The sequence below is a fragment of the Rattus norvegicus genome, chromosome 20 (assembly GCF_036323735.1).
Source record: "Rattus norvegicus strain BN/NHsdMcwi chromosome 20, GRCr8, whole genome shotgun sequence".
NCBI classification, from domain to species: domain Eukaryota; kingdom Metazoa; phylum Chordata; class Mammalia; order Rodentia; family Muridae; genus Rattus; species Rattus norvegicus.
The window spans coordinates 25,384,713-25,404,341 of NC_086038.1; the positions used below are offsets into that span (position 1 = coordinate 25,384,713).

Sequence of the window (19,629 nt, forward strand, 5' to 3'; positions counted from 1 at the left end):
AATATTAAAATTTACATTTTTGTGCTCCAACTGCTGAAAATACAAAAATGAAATGTGAGGAAATAAGGATTGTTATTAAAGGCTAAAATAAAGATATGAAAAAGATAGCCATGTGAACACGAGCTGTTTATTTAGGTTTCCAAACACATTAGAAACAATTCTGGAAGACAGTGATACTACTCAAGTCATAAGCTCAGGAAAGAAAAAGAAGATCCGTGTATCCATCAAGAAAATTCAGATTACTAGAACAAAACAAAGATAAGTCGAAGTGAAAAGATTGATGGGAAAAATGTTATTCCCACCTCAGAAAAAGAAATAACCTTCCTAATTAATTTATTTATTCATTCATGAATAAGGCAGTCTCACTATAGAGCTTAGGCTGACCTTGAACTCACAACATTCTGAGTACTGTGGACACCACCAAGCCCATTTCAATTCTTAAAGGGCAATTCCTAGGGAAAAGATCAGAAATTCATATCAAAACTGGGGTAAAGATAAGAATTTCACTCAGAAAAACCATTAGCCTTTAATTATATCAAAGATGCTCAACTTCAAGAAAAAAAGGCAAATTCAAACTAAACTTCAAAATAAATAAAACTTTCTTCTGCATGAACTAAGCCGTAACACAAATTTTATCTACTGTGCTGGAGGTATAGATAAGTCAAAGACTGTCAGAGACAGCCAGTAAACTAATAAAATGAGCACCTGTGGTTATACTTACATTAGATTAAAAAAAACAAACTTCGAATCAAAACCTGTTACAAGACTAAATTGTCGTTGTCTAATGATAAGGATCAACTGCCGCATGACATTCACCTAGCACCAGACCACCTGAATATAAAGCCCTAGGCATGTAAGAGTCATACATGAGAAAAGATACTCCAACAGCAGTGAGGGACTTCATCAGTCAGTCAGACAGAAAACTCAAAAGGAAACATGAGTGACTGGATGGAACTGTAGTTTAGACTAAATAGTCCTATTATTTAATGCACATAGAACACTCTTTGGTTAAGTCACAAAATAAGGCTTTAAAAATTCAACAAGAAAAAAAATCTTACCAAAGTGTTATTTTTGTCCACAAACAGCATGAAACAAAAAATCATTAACAGGAGACACTCTTGATAAATAGACAAATACAACAGATGTAGTGATTGGTTTTAATCCTCGCACTCAGGAAAACAGAAGTAGACAGATCTCTGAGTTCCAGGCTAGCCTAGTCTACATAACATGTCTTAGGCCAGTCAGGGTTACACAGGGAGAATCTGCCTGGGAGGGAGAGTGGGTGTGCGTTTAGACCAATACACTCCTGAACAACTAAGAGGTCAAAGAAGAGAATAAAAGAGAAACTAATTATAAATCTTAAGACAACAAAAGTAACATATCAGAAACTGAGCACAGGGGCACAGCAGAGTCTTCTACAAGAGATTCATGAATTCCAGATACCATGAGCTATAATATAAACTCCTTTATCAAGAAAGAAAAAAACAGAGCTGAAGTGGTGGCAAATGCTGACTACTTGAAAGGATAAAGGAGAGTTTGAGGGTAGCCAATGTTATCGGAACACCAGGTCTCAAAAATCAACCAACCAACCAAATAACAACAAATAAGATAGTCCTCAACTCAGGAGTGTTAAACATATAATTTCTCAATTTTCTAATGGAGCAAGCTATAGGTAACAACTTGTGGGAACTGCACTTGCTGTTCTGATCTTTTCCAGAGCTAGGGATAAGGTATGCTATGTTCCTGTGATTGCTGGGCTGTGGCAGAGGTGCAGGCAGCTTTCAATTACATTGAAGAGAAAACAGAGACCCACATGTTCTTTTGTTAAGCTGTGATATCCAGCAGGTTACCTACATCAAATAGGATTTCAACTTAGAAGATGTAGTCTGCATACTACTGAAGTTCAAAAGTAAGCAGTGTCCCCCAGCTAAAAACCGCAACCCACAACAATGACTAGCCTGCAGGATAAGTTGGCACAATAGTGGCACACAAATTGTAGGAGTGACCAAGCATTTTCCAACTGCAGTTAAGGCACTCCATGAGACAACGCCCATAATGACATCGCTAAAAAGTGGCCAACAACCAGAGATAGTCATGGGCTTTAGAAGAAAACCTACTGCTATTATTCTGCTAAAGGAACACAGCAATAAGACAACTCTTAATAACATATTGCTATATCCATAGTGAAGAACATCACTCAACCCTCATCAGAGAAGCTGCTTCTTGGTAATTAAGAAAGACTCACAACTGGACAATGGGCAGAGTGAGACTCTGGAGCAGTCAGCCCTAAACATCATGTCATTATCAAAGCCGTCCTCCCTCAAGGCTCAGGAATCCATGCAGAAGAGGCAGATAGATATTAAGAGCCAGACTTGGTGAGTGACTCTCCAAGAAAATAGTCTTCCAGACACAATAGGACTGATGGCCTCAATACTGTGACAGAACTCACAAGAATTACACAGACTCAAACCAGACAAAATCCCAGCACAGAAAAAGAGAACTGGATAAAAAGTTCACCCCTATCCAAGAAGCTATCTTCTGTGAAAGGGAAAACCCATTTTCTCAAATGGAGGGTTCCAGAGCAGGCCCCATGGCCAGGAGCAGTTTGACAACACAAAACTGACTTAATGGGTTTTTTTGCATCCATGTTACCTTATTAGTTCTTCTGTTTGTTTGATGGGAGGTAGGGCTGTTCAACATAAAGTTGGGTGGCAAAGTGGGGGCTCTGAGGGAGGGTAAAGAATATGATCAAGGGGCTAGAGAGATGGCTCAGCGGTTAGGAGCACTGACTGCTCTTCCAGAGGTCCTGAGTTCAATTCCCAGCAACCACATGGTGGCTCACAACCATCTGTAATGAGATCTGATGCCCTCTTCTGGTGTGTCTGAAGATAGTTACAGTGGACTTACATATAATAAATAAATCTTAAAAAAAAAAAAAGAATATGATCAAAATACTTGTATTTTTAATGTTAGGTGCTATGACTCTAGAATTTGAAAGGCAGAGGCAAGAGAATCAAGTTTTCAAGGTCATTCTCCAGCCTGGGTTATACGCTACCCTGTCTCCTTCACTCCCTCATGTAGAATTCCATTTTTACTTAAAAACACAGCCAAAGAGCCCAAACTTTTACACAGAAAAGAACTGCAACCTAAACTGTCAGCACTATTATCTGTGCTTTCCTCCCTCATTAAACAACTGAACTTTATAAATATACAAAACACAAAATTCTAGTATTGTTTTTTACTCCTACTTTTAAAAATAAGGATATTAGCCACTTTGGGAATTGGTGAATAGTTCTGACTTTTTTGTTGATGTTACTGTTAGAGATAGAGTCTCACTATGTGAGCTGCGCAACATCCTCCTGTCACAAATAAACTATATATACATATATATATAATATAAGTACACATATGTATATAAAGATTGCTTTAACAATTTTTTTGGAATATAATTTATAAATACTTAAGAATTTAAATATTTTTCTTTAAATTTTTATAGGAATGACTAAAGAGGGATTAAAAAATTTCATTTTAATTAGGGTTTCAAAAGACAAAATGAAATACATTTTGGAAACATTCACCAGGAATTAATAGAACAGAGTGAATCAGAGAAAACTATGGTCACAATTTTTGGACAATACAGAAATGTTCTACTAGAATTAAAAAGACAAGACTTTCAGGTACTGACACAAAGAAACTAATGGCCTGAGACTTAAAGTAATGAGCTAAGGATCACACAGCCATCTGCAAAGGAAATAAAATAACAGGGTAAAATGTCAAATTTTGGCAACAAAGTGAACTCTAATCCTTAGCAAGGAAACAGCCTAGGGTGAGTCTCAGATGTGAATCTACTCAGGTGTGAGGTCAAGGGGTTAATAATTGAGGGATGAGAGTGGTTTCCAAGTCTCAGATGTGAATCTACTCAGCTGTGAGGTCAAGGGGTTAATAATTGAGGGATGAGAGTGGTTTCCAAGAAGATGAAAAAGACTAACAAGTCACAATCACTTTCACTTCTAACACTCCTTTCCTGTTCTCACAAGCATATGTGATAATTTCACACATACACACCTTGATTTTCTTTCTTGCTGTTTTGTTTTGAGACAGGTTCTCTCTTTGTAACCCTAGCTGTCCTAAACCCAGAGACTCTCCTGCTTCTGCCTCCCTGAGTGCTAGAATTAAAAGCTTTAATTTACTCAACATGTAAATTTCTCCTCTATACTGAGTAAGAAAAAAAAAATTCAGATCAGTGTGAAAATAAGTACACATTCAGAAACAAGAGGCATGATCAAAAAAAAAATTTTTTTTAAATTCTTACAGGTCAGTTCTTCATTGCAGCTCAGCTATGTTTAAAAAACTAAATAAATAATAGTAATTTGAATATCTATTTTCCAAAATATCAAGACACAACTATATGTTGTAATTACTCATTAAATCATTTGCAAAATCAATGGCTAGGCCTACAAGATGCCTCTAGGTAAAGGGGCTGACCACCAAGTCTGCTGAATTCTCATACACAATGGGAAGAGAAAGCCAACTCCTACAGGTTGTCTACTGATCTCTCCACTCGTCTCCACCAAAACAACCAATAAGCAACTTTAACTTCTGACATTTCCATGCTTCCTACCAGAGGAAGTATCACAGCTCTCCCAAGTCACCTATACAATCTGAAGGAGAAGGAATCCCATCCATTTTGTCTTGTTCCAAAACAGCATCACAGGTTTTTGGTTTTTTAATATTTTAGCACAATTCTTGAATAAAAGTTATAAAAAGGTCTTTGAAGAAGTATTTTTGTACTTAGTGTAGCGAAGACATAACAACAATGGTTTGTTGAATACATACCTAAACTTCAGCTATAATAAATAGGCACTGGCTATCTGGAAGCAAATATGTGAATGAGTCTCTAACAAGGACATGTAACAGCTATCAGGCAAATGTGAAAACAACCTAATACCCTAGGTTGGTATTAGGCAGACTAGCTATGTGCCCTCCAACTGCAGCATTAGTAGCTCTTTATTTAAAAAGCAGATACCCACTGAATACTCACTTACCAGATGCCAGGTACTAAACCCCCAATCTGCAAGAACTTACCATGATTATCCTAATGGAACAGAACACTAAGACACACAGAGGATAAGCAATGTACAAGACAACAGACCTATAACCAACAGACCAGGACTACATCTAAGTTTTTTGGTTTTTTTCCCCTTTTTCTTTCTTTTAAGAGCTGGGGACCGAGCCCGGGGACCGAACCCAGGGCCTTGCACTTGCTAGGCAAGTGCTCTACCACTGAGCTAAATCCCCAACCCCTACATCTAAGTTCTTAAATTCCTACCTTTTAAAACTATTTTCAAAGACATACAAAGTGAAGCCTGTCATTCACATCCTTCATCAGCCTACGTGTTTTCCTCCCACCTCTGCACCTACAGTAACTACTGTTAGTGTATGTTTCAATACATCTATAAGTCAATACAAATGGATGTCTTCCATCCCAGTCCTCAACTATATAGCACAACATTACGGTGGTTGGATAAATTACAATTTTGTCAGTTTCCAAAAGAAACACTAAAGCTATTTCTAACCTCCATAAAATGCTGTTGTAATACCAATCTAACTATTGGGAGGTAGTATCCCAGAAACTGAACTTTTCAGATAAAAAGCACAGTGCTTTCAATTCTTCATCTAGGTCTTACACATTTTTACAGTGACCCTGAGCTATTACTCTTTTTTTATTGGTATTATAAAGGGTGTGTTTTCTTCTGTCATTGAACTTATTTTCACTGTGTTAATTATGAGAAGCTGGGGGAAAGACAGACAGACAATGAATGAATATGCCACATGTGTACGGGTACCTGAAGGGGACACTGAAACTCCTATGAGCTGGAGTTACAGGTAGTTCTGAAGATGTCCTTTGGAAGAACAGCAAATGTTTTAACCCAAGCCATCTTTCAAGTACCACCTCATCTTATTTTCCTCACCCATAAAAACAAGGCTCAACACAGTGGTGCAAACCTGTGATCCCATCACTGGTTAGCTAGATCAAGGACAGCCTGGGCCAGACAGCAAGAGTCAGTCTCATACAACAACAAAAATGGGGTGAAGGATGCTCTTTAGAGTTTGGGGTAATACAGGAAGGATTCAACAGTGCATGATACATAATGGTAGTTACTATACTAGTTCTGAATATCAGCATTGTATTTTTAAAATAATAGTTCATTAAGTTCCCTCCCCACCTTTTTTTTAAGTTTCCCATTTTTTTCCTCCTCTCCTTACACCTCCCATATCAACTTCTAAATGCTTTCCTTCCTATTTCTATTTGAAGACTTACTCAACTAATCTCCTGAGTATATGTGTAAGCATGTGTTCATATAGAGACAGCCAACTAGCTTTTCACATAACTATTCTTCAAAAGAGACATGCAGGTTGTGCTGAAGAAGTAGCTTGTTGGTTAAGAGCATGTACTGCTCTTCCAGAGTTTGAGTCACAGAAGCTACACCAGGTGGCTCACAGCCACTTATAACTCCAGCTCCGGAAGCATCTGACAACACTCCTATTACATACTGCTTTTCTACACAAAGACACATACATGTAATTTAAAATAAAATAAACTATTAAAAAGATAATTATAGGGGTTGGGGATTTAGCTCAGTGGTAGAGCGCTTGCCTAGCAAGCGCAAGGCCCTGGGTTCGGTCCCCAGCTCCAAAAAAAAAAGAAAAAAAAAAAAGATAATTATAGTTTCACAAGGTTCATGACTGTTGGTAAATTATGAAATAAACAGCAAATACTTGAATCAGAAAATAATGTAAATACACTGGATCAATTTGGGGCAGCAATCTGAGCTTTGCACTCAATTTGACAGTTTGTTTGAGGTGGGGCTTCTCTGTGTAGCTCTGGCTGTCCTGAAATTCACTCTGTAAACCGGGATGGCCTCAAACTCAAGAGATTTGCCTGCCTCTGCCTCTTGAGTGATGGGATTAAAGGTGTGCACCACCACTGCCTGGCTTGCATGACAATATTAAAAAGAAATAAAATCACAAATTTCTACAGGTTAGTAAGAAAAGCAGGCAAACTTTACTCCAACTGCTTTCAGATGCTCCTGCCTCTGCTCCTAAGAACCTCTTTGTCTAACTCTAGCTCCTTCACCTCCCTTGTTCATGTCACAGAACAGTGAACATCAAAGGAACGCTCACTATATAATACAGCTTATAATCATGGTTATTTCAAGTACGAGGAACTTGGAAAGAAGCATCAAATCAAACACAGAAACTGATAGGGTTGTGTTTGTAAGCAGTAAGCAAAGAAGCCTACTACAAAATTCAAGTGATCAAGCTACCAAATGGTACCCGACGAACAGATTTTTATTTTATCACTTTATAAAAATTCAACTTTGAAAACACAAATAAAACTAAGGGTGTCGGTCAAACCTATAATCTCAGAATTTGATAAACCGAGGCTGGAGGGTAGCCATAAGTATCTCAAAATAAACAAAAAGAATAAAATAGAAAACAGATAAAGCAGTCATTTATGATACTTTAAAATTTACAAATTACTTTAAATTTAAGTTTCCAAAAGACTGAATCCTAACCACAAATAATAGCTTTGTTATTAATTACTTGATACATTGAAACAATGGAAAAATTTAGACTACCTAATTAATACACCTAAGGAAAAGCAAAACTGGAAATCAACACTTTTATGAATTTAGTTCTGAGTTTCTCCTTTCTTGATTCCTTAGTACCCACTGAATACTGCTCTCACATTCACAATAAAATTTACATCACCAGGATCTTCTCTATTCAAATAGTTAACGGTCCAAATCACGTCACATCCCCACTCCCAATCAGTGACTCCACCTGGTCATGGCTGGCTCTCTGACTGAGACAATTCATATCTAGTAAGTTAACAAAGTCTGCCCATCTTTGGGCTGCCAATCTCCTTCCATGTTTTAAAGAACTACTACCGGGGTTGGGGATTTAGCTCAGTGGTAGAGCGCTTGCCTAGGAAGCGCAAGGCCCTGGGTTCGGTCCCCAGCTCCGAAAAAAAGAACCAAAAAAAAAAAAAAACAAAAAAACAAAAAAAAACAAAACTATTACCACAGTTAAACTAATCACCTTACAAATTCTCCTTTAATTCTTCCTTTATAAAACTAGTGATTACCATTAACAACTATTAATGGCAGTTTGGAGAGATGGCTCAGTGGTTAAGAGCACACGGACTGCTATTCCAGAGGTCCTGAATTCAATTCCCAACGATCATAAGGTGGTTCACAACCATCTGTAATGGGATCAGATGCCCTCTTCTGGTGTGTTTGAAGACAGCGAGAGTGTACTTATATACATGAAATAAACAGATTAAAATTAAAAAAACTTATTAGTGCCTATTTGCCAAATTAAAAGTTCAACCTGTTATAAACACAGTTTTAATTCATTTTACAAGTGCCTATGCTTCTGGGAATGTTTGTAAATGATAGTTCACTGACAAGCTTCTGAGTACAATATAGTGAACATCATATATGAACAGATGAATGATTGTATATAAATGATTGTGTATAATTTTAATGTTCCCTACTCTCAAACATTCCAGTTAAAGAGATTTCCATTCCCTAGAAGGCATTAAACTTGTGGTTGTTTGAAAGAAAATGGTCTCCCTGGGCCCATAGGAAGTGGCACTATTAGGAGGTGTGACCTTATGGAGTAGGTGCCACCTCTTTGTTGGAGTGTGTCACTGTGGGGCGGGCTTTGAGGCCTCATGCTCAAGCTGCATCATTGTGGCTCATATTTTCTTCTGCTGCCTGTGGATCAAGATGTAGAACTCTGAGCTCTTTCTCCAACTCCATGTCAGCCTAGATGTTGCCATGCTCCTCACCATGATGATACTGGACTGAACCTCTGAAACTGTAAGCCAGCCCCAATTACATGTCCTTTATAAGAGCTGCTGTGGTCACGGTGTCTCCTCACAGCAACAGAAACCCTAGGTAAGACACTTGCCTATAGTCATTTGAACTACTTTGCCTCTAAAGTACCTTCCACTCTCTCCTTTAAGAGCACTTGGACATCTTTCCCACTCAAGTGCTACCTCTGCGACACTCACCTGTAAGCCACATTATTTTAGAAAGTTCCTTCACTATCCTTAACTATTCCCAAACTAGATCAGACTGGACTCACAGCTCTCCTGAGTCTGGGAATTACAGGTAGGAGCTACCATGCACAACTATTCCATGCAATCACTCATCTGTAAACGACACTGCTGCACATTTATGTGCACTCCTATGATTTGTGTCTTGTTTTCTTTTCCTTACTAGACTTTCAAAAGATGTTCATTATACTGTACTCAAGCTTGTCAGATAAATGTATTTGGAAATTTCATCTACAAACAAAATTCTTGTGAGCATGTGCACTTGTAAAATAATCTACAACCATGTGTAACATTTAAAAAATAAAAGTTAGCTGTTTATTGTAGATATGCTAAAATTAAAGATGCTTGATTTTTCTAAAGAAAGATGTAAACAAGGACTAAACTGATATGTACACTCATGACAGATGTAGAAAAGGAGAGAGATGAAACTAAAGTTTTAAAAATCTTAGATATTAAATTATCACTTGTTAACAGTTTAACATTTTTGAATATTTTATTGTTTAAATGTATGAATTGTTTGTCTACATGTATGTCTGGGTATGACATGCATACCACAGGAGGCCAGAAGAGGGTGTCCAATTCACCTAGGGCACTGGAGTTACAGATGGTTGTGAGCATCCATGCAAGTGGTAAAAACCAAACCTTGGTCCTCTGGAAGAGCAGCCAGGGGAAGTTACAGGGTGGGCTATCACTCTAACCCCTCAATTTTTAATATGGAGAATAATTATTGAACTATCACTGAAAACAGGCTGAGAAAAACACATTCCCAATTTGTAGTCAGAAACATAAAAAAGGATGCTAAGGAGAATACTTTTGAAGACATCATTACACTTGATTTTTGCCTTCTTAGACTTGCCAATTTTTCTGCCAAGAATGTATACTACTTTTTAACCAGAAAAAAAAAATACAAAACAACTAGAACTGTATGTCGGAATTGTATAAAAACGGAACAAATCAATCTAAACCTATATATTAATAAAGAATAGAGAACCTGGGGTATAAGGCAGTGGAAGAGTACTGTATACTAATATTATATATTAGTATGTATATATTAGTCTAATATATGTTAGAGCCTGGATTCTATGTCTAGCACTTCAAATGACAATAAAAAAGAAGTATTAGTTTTAAATAGTATGTAGAAAATATATTATTAAAGAGTCTTAAGAATAAAAAATAAAACTGTACCAAGCTAGACAATAAAAGAGGAAAGTAAGTCCAGATAAATAAAATTTTAGCAGTACTAATAGTTAGGAAATTCCCCTTTTATAGCTAGAATTTGTTGGTGAGAATGTATCTCTATATAATTCTTGATCCTTCTGCTGTAAACCTCCCAGTACTGAAATTACAAGTAAGCACCACCATGTCTAGCAATTTTTTGCTATGTTTATATACTGTCTACACAGCACTGTCTTTCTTGTGTGTATTATTGCCTTGCTTTCTACTGATAAAGTATGAGTCCAGAGAAACAGAAAGGACAGAACAGAAGCTTGCTATACAGCTCCATTCACAGATCAATATCTTACATGATGACCTCACCCAAATCATGTTTGCTGTCACAATGTCTGTATCAGTTTTAAAAATACCCCAACATTCAATAATATACTTTATAGTGAGAAAAATAGATATCACTTTTATTTCTTAAAAACTTTAACACAGGGCTGGAGAGATGGCTCAGCAGTTAAGAGCACCCGACTGCTCTTCCAGAGGTCCTGAGTTCAATTCCCAGCAACCACATGGTGGCTCACAACCATCTGTAAAGAGATCCGATGCCCTCTTCTGGTTTATCTGAAGACAGCTACAGTGTACTTATAATAAATAAATAAATAAATCTTTAAAAAAAAAAAACTTTAATACAGAGTTTATGAGAATCATGCTACATAAATAGAGAATACAGAGAATGGAACCCTAAGAAATCCTTAAAAAGTCTCTAAAAAAGAACAGGTATGGTGGTGTACTTTCTTTAATCCCAGCACTCAGAAGGCAGAAGCATGCAGATCTCTATTAAACTGGAGGCAAGCCAGAGGTTCATAGTGAGACCTCATCTCAAAAACTAGAACATGTAAACATACTAATATATAGGAAACACAAAGACAATCCTGCTAGAAGCCAACTACAGCTGCTTCTGTGTGTGTGTGTGGGGGGGGGTGTTTAATAAGGCATGAGTCAATGCATCCCAGAGACAGACAGTTTTACATAACTGACCTAAGTTGTAATACCAAATCGACCCTGCATTACAATCACCACAAACTTCTGATAGATCAGCACAGTAGTCAAGTCAATAAAAGAATATATGATAGTACAAAACAGAAATACGAAGCTTTGTTTGTCTAAATATTCTTGGGGTTGGGTGTAGTTGAGTGTCAGAGTGCTTGCTTAGCATGCATGAGGCCGTAGGTTTGATTTACAGCATAACAAAAAATAAAAATATTACCCCTACCACAAAGTGGCATAATGCAATCATCTTGGTAAAATACTGATTTATTTCAACAGGCCATCTAGTAGAATGGCAAAGAAACAATCTGCATTAGTATTTGACCTGCCTCACACAGAAGATATTACTGTAAATAACGCTAAGTGTAAGCACAATTTAGTGAATAAAGGAGGAGACTGGTAGGCTTAAGCTTTGATTCAATTCACCAGCCGCCTGCTGTTTGACAAGTTACTTACCAACTTGTGCTGCCATTTCTCCGAAAACTTATCCCCTAAGATGAGGATAATTCTTGCAATTTGTGTCACAAGCATTTTGAAAGGAACCATGAATTATTGTGTAATGCTCTTGAGATTCCTCAGATGTGGGGTCCTACACAAAGTAAAGTATTATTATACATCTCTCTAACAGTAGCATCTGTTTGCATTATGACTTCCCCTATACCTGAAGCTGTTTTCCTGGGCACTGACCATTCTCAAAGTAGTGCTCAAAGCCACACCTGACATCCTGACCTATGTAACTCTTTTCCGAGTCTTTGCATAACCTATATCTTTCTCTTCCTTAAAAGGTATGAAAACTAACCCAGTGAGCTTCAATCTTGTATGTTTTGGTAAAAATAAGAAAAATGTGGGATAATTTGGTATTTCTATTCTGCCAATAATTTACCATATTTCTTATTTCCTACACTATTTTTTAAAAATCCAATTGTATATAAAAGGATGTTTCATGGGCTGGAGAGATGGCTCAGTGGTTAAGAGCACCCGACTGGGTTGGGGATTTAGCTCAGTGGTAGAGCGCTTGCCTAGGAAGCGCAAGGCCCTGGGTTCGATCCCCAGCTCCGGAAAAAAAGAACCAAAAAAAAAGCACCTGACTGCTCTTCCAGAGGTCATGAGTTCAATTCCCAGCAACCACATGGTAGCTCACAACCATCTGTAAAGAGAGATCCGATGCCCTCTTCTGGTGTGTCTGAAGACAGCTACAGTGTACTTATATATAATAAATGAATAAATCTTAAAAAAAAAAAAAAAGAAAGAAGTCCTGCGAGCCTGGAGCCCAGGCGACTCAGGTGGCTGAGGCAGGATCTTTTAAAAAGGACATTTCATTTATAGATTTATGGTTTTTTTTGTTTTTTTTTTTTTTCGGAGCTGGGGACCGAACCCAGGGCCTTGCGCTTCCTAGGCAAGCGCTCTACCACTGAGCTAAATCCCCAACCCCTAGATTTATGTTTTTATGAGCAGAAAGAATATGTCAGACAGTGAGGAATCAAGAAATGGAAGCAAGTAGCTACTGCTATGACCAAAATGCTTTCACCAGAACGACTAACAGCAGGCAGTGTTGTGAGCATCAAATGAGATACTCCATTTGAAAAACTTGGAAAACCACAGAAAGTTACCAAAACACATTCTTTATAACAAAAATATACACAAAATTATAACAAATATACACAAAATTATAACATTATTTACAATCATAAAGTAGCTTAGTATTGCTTCTACCATGAAACGTAAAGACATGTCAACAAGTTGTAACTAGATATAGTGAGTAAATAAACCTGTTAGGTAAAACATACTTTCATTTTATTTTTTTTTAAGATTTATTTATTTATTATATATAAGTACACTGTCGCTGTCTTCAGACACACCAGAAGATGGCATCAGATCTCATTACAGATGGTTGTGAGCCACCATGTAGTTGCTGAGATTTGAACTCAGGACCTCTGGAAGAGTAGCCAATGCTCTCAACCACTGAGCCATCTCTCCAGCACCCAAAAACATACTTTTAATAAACTACTTTTAAACTGTCCTAAGTAAACCTAGAAGTATGCAGATAAAACAAGTCATTTAAATGGATATAAGGCATTGAATGTATTTGTAAGCTATGAATTAAATGGAGAAACTAGTTCTAAAAAGTATTTAGAAGTTCTTACGTAGGAAACAATGCATGAGGACGAAAAAGACATTCATTTTTCTAGCACTGATTCAGAAAGAGCCAGCAATGAGGCCATACCTGTGAGACCAGAGATGGATATGGACTAACCACACTCTTGGTGTAATAAAAGAAGTCAGTAAGTGTGTCAGAAAGTATGAGATTCCTAAAATATCCAGAATGGAAAAGCTGGAGAGATGGCTCAATGGTTAAGAGCACTGACTGCTCTTCCAGAGGTCCTGAGTTCAAATCCCAGCAACCACATGGTCATTCACAACCATCTGTACTGGGATCTGATACCCTCTTCTGGTGTGTCTAAGACAGTTATAGTGTACTCACTCACATACATTAAATAAATAAATCTTTTTTTTTTAAAAGAAAACTTTCCCAACAGGTCCGAACTACTACACACCAAGGCCAACTCCTACGTGTGACTTGAGTAAACTATTCCTTGATGCTAAGTTTCGCTCCTTCTAACTATTTATTATGGTTATAAAGGCAGTCTCTGTACAGAAATAATTCTTGCTTTTTCTCTACTTTTTTTGTGACTTATCTTTATCTTTAAACTCAGTCCTTAAATTTATCAATTTATAGAAGGAACAAAGAAAAAAAATTTAAGACACTGAAGAATCATTCCAAAGAGAATTTTAGTTAAAACATTATTAAAATTTACCACTCATGTACTTGGAACAAAACCTGAGGTTGAGAGCTGGAAACCTTTCATAGCAATCACACCTCCTTGAGCTCCTGTCTTTTCACCTCTGTAGCCAAGTTACACTTCAGGATATCCGAAAACCAGGACTTGCTTTTAGATCTGAGCCCTCCTGCTCCCCCACCAACCCCTTTTATTAAAGTAATTCTAGCACCAGATTTATTTACTGGCTATTTACACGACTACAAACAGAATTAAACTTAAACCTTCCTTTCTTTAATTCAATCACACATATCTTTCTCATCATTCAAATTCCCAAGGCCTGAAATATATCTAACATCATGGAAAATTTCAATTCTCTTCAGTTACTTCATTTATGTATGTCTTAACTCACAACTGAAGGTCTGAATCTCTGAAACACAAAGCTCTTTTTTCTTCCCTCTTTCCTTTTCTAGGATTGTTCTGTATGCCGTGGACAGCAATGTGGACAGCAGTAAGTCAGTCTGAAAGTGGAAGCATACTCTTCAACTTTGCATTACTGAATAATGCTTCCAGGATGAATTCATAGAAGACAGAGATGTCACAATACAGCCATCACAATGTCAACAAGACCAAAAAGCACTCAGCTTTCCCCAAACTTCATCCATTCGGTTTAAGTTTATACTACCTACTGGTGCATGTGGGGGGCGTGGGTGGGGGCAGGAGGGCTCTGATGTAAACATTAAAGTAACATTTAAAATTTCTAAACCTCAGTAAGTTATAGTAAGTAAGCATACTGGCAACTCCTACACCTACTATGTAGTTCCAACACCGTGAAAATATCAACTTGAGGTAGCATTCCCACACAAGCAAAATGTACATACAGATAGTAAATTACCACCCACACCCACCTCAATGCCCATGATTATGAAAATCTGGTACTATTCTTTAAGAGAGTCTTTCATGAAATATAATACAAAAAAAAAAAAAAAAAAAACTCATTTACTTTGAATTCTACAACAATCAGACCTATTGTATTAAGGGAACGCTCTCATTCATTCAGTAAAATCAAGTTACAGAGCATGAGGAGACATGTTGAAAAGAAATTAAGACCCTGCCCACAAAGAATAAAAGCTAGAGTATCTGCAAATTCAGAATACTTGGAGTTAAGGATGGCAATGGTGGCGAGAGGATATGAAAGATACCTCAATTTATTACCTGAGTGTTTATACCTATGTTGATCTGTCAAAACAAGGCTACGAAAAACAAAGAAAATCAAACAAACACCTTACACAATGAGATAAGAGAAAGGACTGCCGTAGGGAATCAGTACGTATCATTATTGTGAAACTAAGCGTAGAATTTACTACTTTCCTGTAGTAGCTTCTGGTTACCACAACCAAGAGCAAAATACCTAACAATTCTACCTCAAATGTGTTATTATCTAACTTTAAATACAACATCCAGAAAAACAGACCATGAAAGCTGACAAGTGTTTCCAATGCTCATTACCTAATAAATTATTTTACATTTTGCTTAGATCTCTCCAGTCAGACCACCTCAGATCCACAGCCCTAAAAGCTAGCACTGAAAACATGGACACAGCAATTCGGAAATTAAGCAGTATTTCTAAGCAAAACAAAAATTACATATGTAAAGTATAATGGGGATAAAATGGAAGAATGAAGGTATAATTTATGCAAGTAAATGAAAATAAAAATCTTTTACCACCACTCCCCTCCATCCCCCAGGAGGACAGAAACAGCACAGAGAGCAAATCAGGAATTCAAAATCTGTTCAAGAGAGCTGAACTTATTAAAGATCTCGATAACTTTATAATCTATACAAACGCTGAAGTCTACGGGTTTTTTGTTACTGTTTTCAACCACATATAATCAGTGGTCATTCTAGCAGTAGTAATTAAAAACAAACAAACAGAAAAATCCACAAACCAATGTACTTCCTAAGAAGCATGGTAAAGTCAAGAGTATGTTTAACTCTTACTTTGCTATTAAATCTTGAAAAAGCCTGAAAGTTTAGGATTTACAGACGTCATATAAAACACCATTTCAGGAGTAAAATGGTCAATTATTGGAAACAGAAAATCTCCTTTACCTGGTTTCTTTCTGGACTTTTCATGACCTAGCTGTCCTAGATCATTACATCCACATGTGTACACAGTTCCGTCGTCCAGGACGAACACAGTATGTCTGAGTCCACATCCTACATCTCGGACCTTTTTATTTACGAAAAAGTCACTTTTCCTGGGCTCTAGTACAATTTCTTCATCAATTCCACCCAAACCTAGTTGTCCATAGGATGCGTTTCCCCAGCACAACATGCTTGCAATGACTTTGGTCTTCCAGCTTCAATACAAAAGTCCCTTCTGAAGCACCGGGAACTTGGAGGTAGCCGATGTCTGAGGAGAAAAACAAAAGTTGGTAAGAAAGTTGCTCTCTCATCAAGGGTTAAGCCAATATGAGGACTGCAATACTTAGAATATGCTTCAGGGCTACTGCTCAGTTCTCTCATTTTTAGGGTCATATACAAACAAACGTTTAGGAAATGACATCCCCTTCTCCTATTCTTTGCAAAACTTAAAATGGTAACTGGCTTTGACTCTGTTATATAACCCAGTAGTAAGTACTCTGATGAAATTATTTTTTTCCTTTAAATACATTTAATGAGAACAGTACATAAGGCATGTATGTGTCCAATGCCCAAACAAGCAGGTATCCAGACAACTGCAGAAACATAATCTTGCAGTCTCCATAGCCCACAAAAATTCAACAATCTTGATACCTACCTCCACATCAACAGAAAACTGAAGTTCTTATCTGTAATATAAATAAAACCAATAATGGAACTTAAAAAAAAAATCACAATTTAAACTAGATTTCTCGTTGTTTATACTAATAAGGTATATACAAAATTAGAATTTATCAAGTCATAATTTTAAAACAATTGACTCCCATTTTACAAGTCAAAATACTAGCAACGAACCCTCTCTACTAATTTAATTCTAATTAATCAATGTGATTATAATACATAAAAATATTCAGCTTAAATATCAAGTCTCCCAATTCAAAGATTATGCGTGGTTCCTACGTAAAACTATCTTCTTCAAAAATCTTATGTATACATACCTCTAGGACTTTTGAAGATGAAAAACAAATTGTAAACAATCCCAGGACTGCTGATTTTTTTCAAAATAAGAAAGGGTTGGAGGCGGGATTAACTTTGATAGGAAAATCTACATAACTTCTAGGCTTGAAAAGATATACATGAGGGGCTGAGAGATGGCTCAAAGGTTAAGGGGACTGCTTGCTCTTTTAAAAGATCCTGATTCAATTCCCAGCACCCACATAGCTGCTCTGTTTGCACACTGTGTGTAACTAGTCCCAGGGAATTCAACCCTACGCCCTCTTCTGGCCTCCTGCACTAGGCACACACATGGTGCACAAACACGTGAGGAAAACCTTCATTTACATAAAAAAGACACAAGCTAGTCCTTCTCCGCTAAACCTGCACATTTCTTTAAAAACCAGGGTGCATTAAGAAGGACTACTAGAAGTCAGTCTTATCCTTGCTGTCCAAGATCACCTAAATTCCTTACACCGAACCTAAGGTTTCAAAACATAATTTTCCTGTATTTATGTTTCTTTAGAAAGTGCCGAAGCTGTCTCGCTCCACTCCCATCAGCAGAACTTTGGTTTCATCCCTTTGAGACACCAAAACTCGAAAGTTCCAGAGAGTTCTGCATTGTCTTTCCGTATCTCTCTCTTTTTTTTTCAAGGCTAGCATAAGACAGGACCACATCTCCGATTTCAACGCGCTTCGTTTGGGCACCCTTTTTTTTTTTTTTACTCCAAAAGTCAGAACCGGTATTGGAAAGACGTTCTCACGTCAGCAACAGGTAGGAGAACGGAAAGCAGTTTGGTTTCCTCTTTCCCTGACCATGCACCACACGATCAGCTCCCGCGGCCCGGAGAAGAGGAATGGTCTGCACACACTCATCCTCGCGGACCGACCAGCTACTGGCGAATCGGGGAGAGTCCGCCCCACCGGGCTCGGCCCCCACAGCCTCGGTCCCAGGGAGACCCTTTCCCTTAGGACAGTGCAACACTCCAGCTCCGGGAAACGCTGAAGACGCTGGCGCCCTTCACCAAGGCCCCAGCGGAGCTCGCCTCCGTCACACTACCCCGAACCCACCGGGGCAACGACTCACCCGGTCCCTCACGACAGGGAGAGCCCTAGGCGATGGAGGACGACCGCTCCCTGGACCTCAGGACCGCTCTCCGGCTCCCGAGACCTTCCTCCTTCAGCCGACCGCGGCGATTACCACGGTTCCTCCCGCGTCCCGGCCGCAGCACTGCTGCCTCTGCTGCCCGGCTCTCCGGTGAAACTTTCCCAGGTTCCTCAGAGAGAAGCTGCCGCCTGCACTCTCCCGACCGAGAGACAGCCGTCAGCGACCCGGATGGAGCGGGAGGGGAAGGGCTGGTGGCGAGCAGGGCGGAGAACACGAGGGGTGGAGAGAGCCGAGGGAGAGGCTGGCGACAAGGGAGAGGGGCGGTGGTTTCGCGGGGGGAGGGGGAGGGGGGAGGGGCTGGCCGGAAGTGAACCGCGGGACATGCGCGACCCCGCCCACTTCCCCATTCGCGCGCGCCTGCGCGGGAGGCTTCCCAGGGTCCTTCGGACCCAGGAGCCTGCGCAGTGTCACAGTTCCCGGCTCTAAAACACTAATGCAGCCTTCAGGGTTAGAAGCTGTCAAATATATTTTCTTTTTTTTTTTATTTTTTTTATTTTATTATTACTTTTTAACAATGCTTCGGCGTTGACAAGGGCTACTTAGTGAAAATTTCATTTTGGATTGTCTTTCTTCTTGTTGGATCTAGTCTTTTCATAATTTTATTCTACCTTTCCTAATTTTGGTTTGAAGTAGCAGATGAAACCATCACAAACACGGTTAGAATAGCCAGTGGCTCATTTTATTTTTTTTTTCTTTTTTTCGGAGCTGGGGACCGAACCCAGGGCCTTGCGCTTGCTAGGCAAGTGCTCTACCGCTGAGCTAAATCCCCAATCCCCAGTGGCTCATTTTAAACCCTTAAACTCACCTGGACCTAATTTGAACATGTGAGATATATTGGAGCAATGGCTTAGCCTATTCTTACTAAATATCAACGTCCTTGCTTCAGGTTCCGGAACAGTGTTGGTTCACATTTTCAGCTAACTCCTTGGAAGATATGAGGTTAAATTACCCAGCCTATTTCACTCGGAGAAAAACAAAGCTTACGGTTACACTTTCTGCTTCATGAAAACGAAATTCAGATTTCACAGGCCAATTTTAACATCATCTTGATACTAAAATCTGTCTGTTGTGTCTCAAATTAGAGGACAATTTGTTGGGGCAAGAAAAAAAAATATTTGCTCGGTAAGACGCCAAGACCAAGAGCGTGGAGTAGCTTGCTGACATTTTAACCTTTAAAACACAGGTTCCATGCCTTCTTTATCCTT

General features: G+C 38.5%; 1 protein-coding gene across 11 annotated transcripts in view; it reads right to left on the bottom strand.

The window, feature by feature from the left end:
• Positions 1-18,731, bottom strand: part of Herc4 (HECT and RLD domain containing E3 ubiquitin protein ligase 4) — a 74,439-nt gene extending 55,708 nt beyond the window's left edge. For 2 of the 11 annotated variants that reach the window (XM_039098757.2, XM_039098756.2), the window contains exons 1-3: positions 18,344-18,712; positions 16,922-16,952; positions 16,231-16,534 (exon numbers count right to left, since the gene is read on the bottom strand). In XM_039098757.2, the coding sequence (XP_038954685.1) occupies positions 16,231-16,456 (226 nt within the window). In that variant the 5' untranslated portion in view covers positions 16,457-16,534; positions 16,922-16,952; positions 18,344-18,712. Of the gene's footprint in view, positions 1-11,797; positions 11,931-14,530; positions 16,535-16,921; positions 16,953-17,261; positions 18,315-18,343 lie in introns of those variants that run through there. The other 9 variants (XM_063279170.1, XM_017601656.3, XR_005497262.2 and 6 more) reach the window with 8 other exon arrangements.
• Between the last annotated feature and the right edge of the window lie 898 nt (positions 18,732-19,629).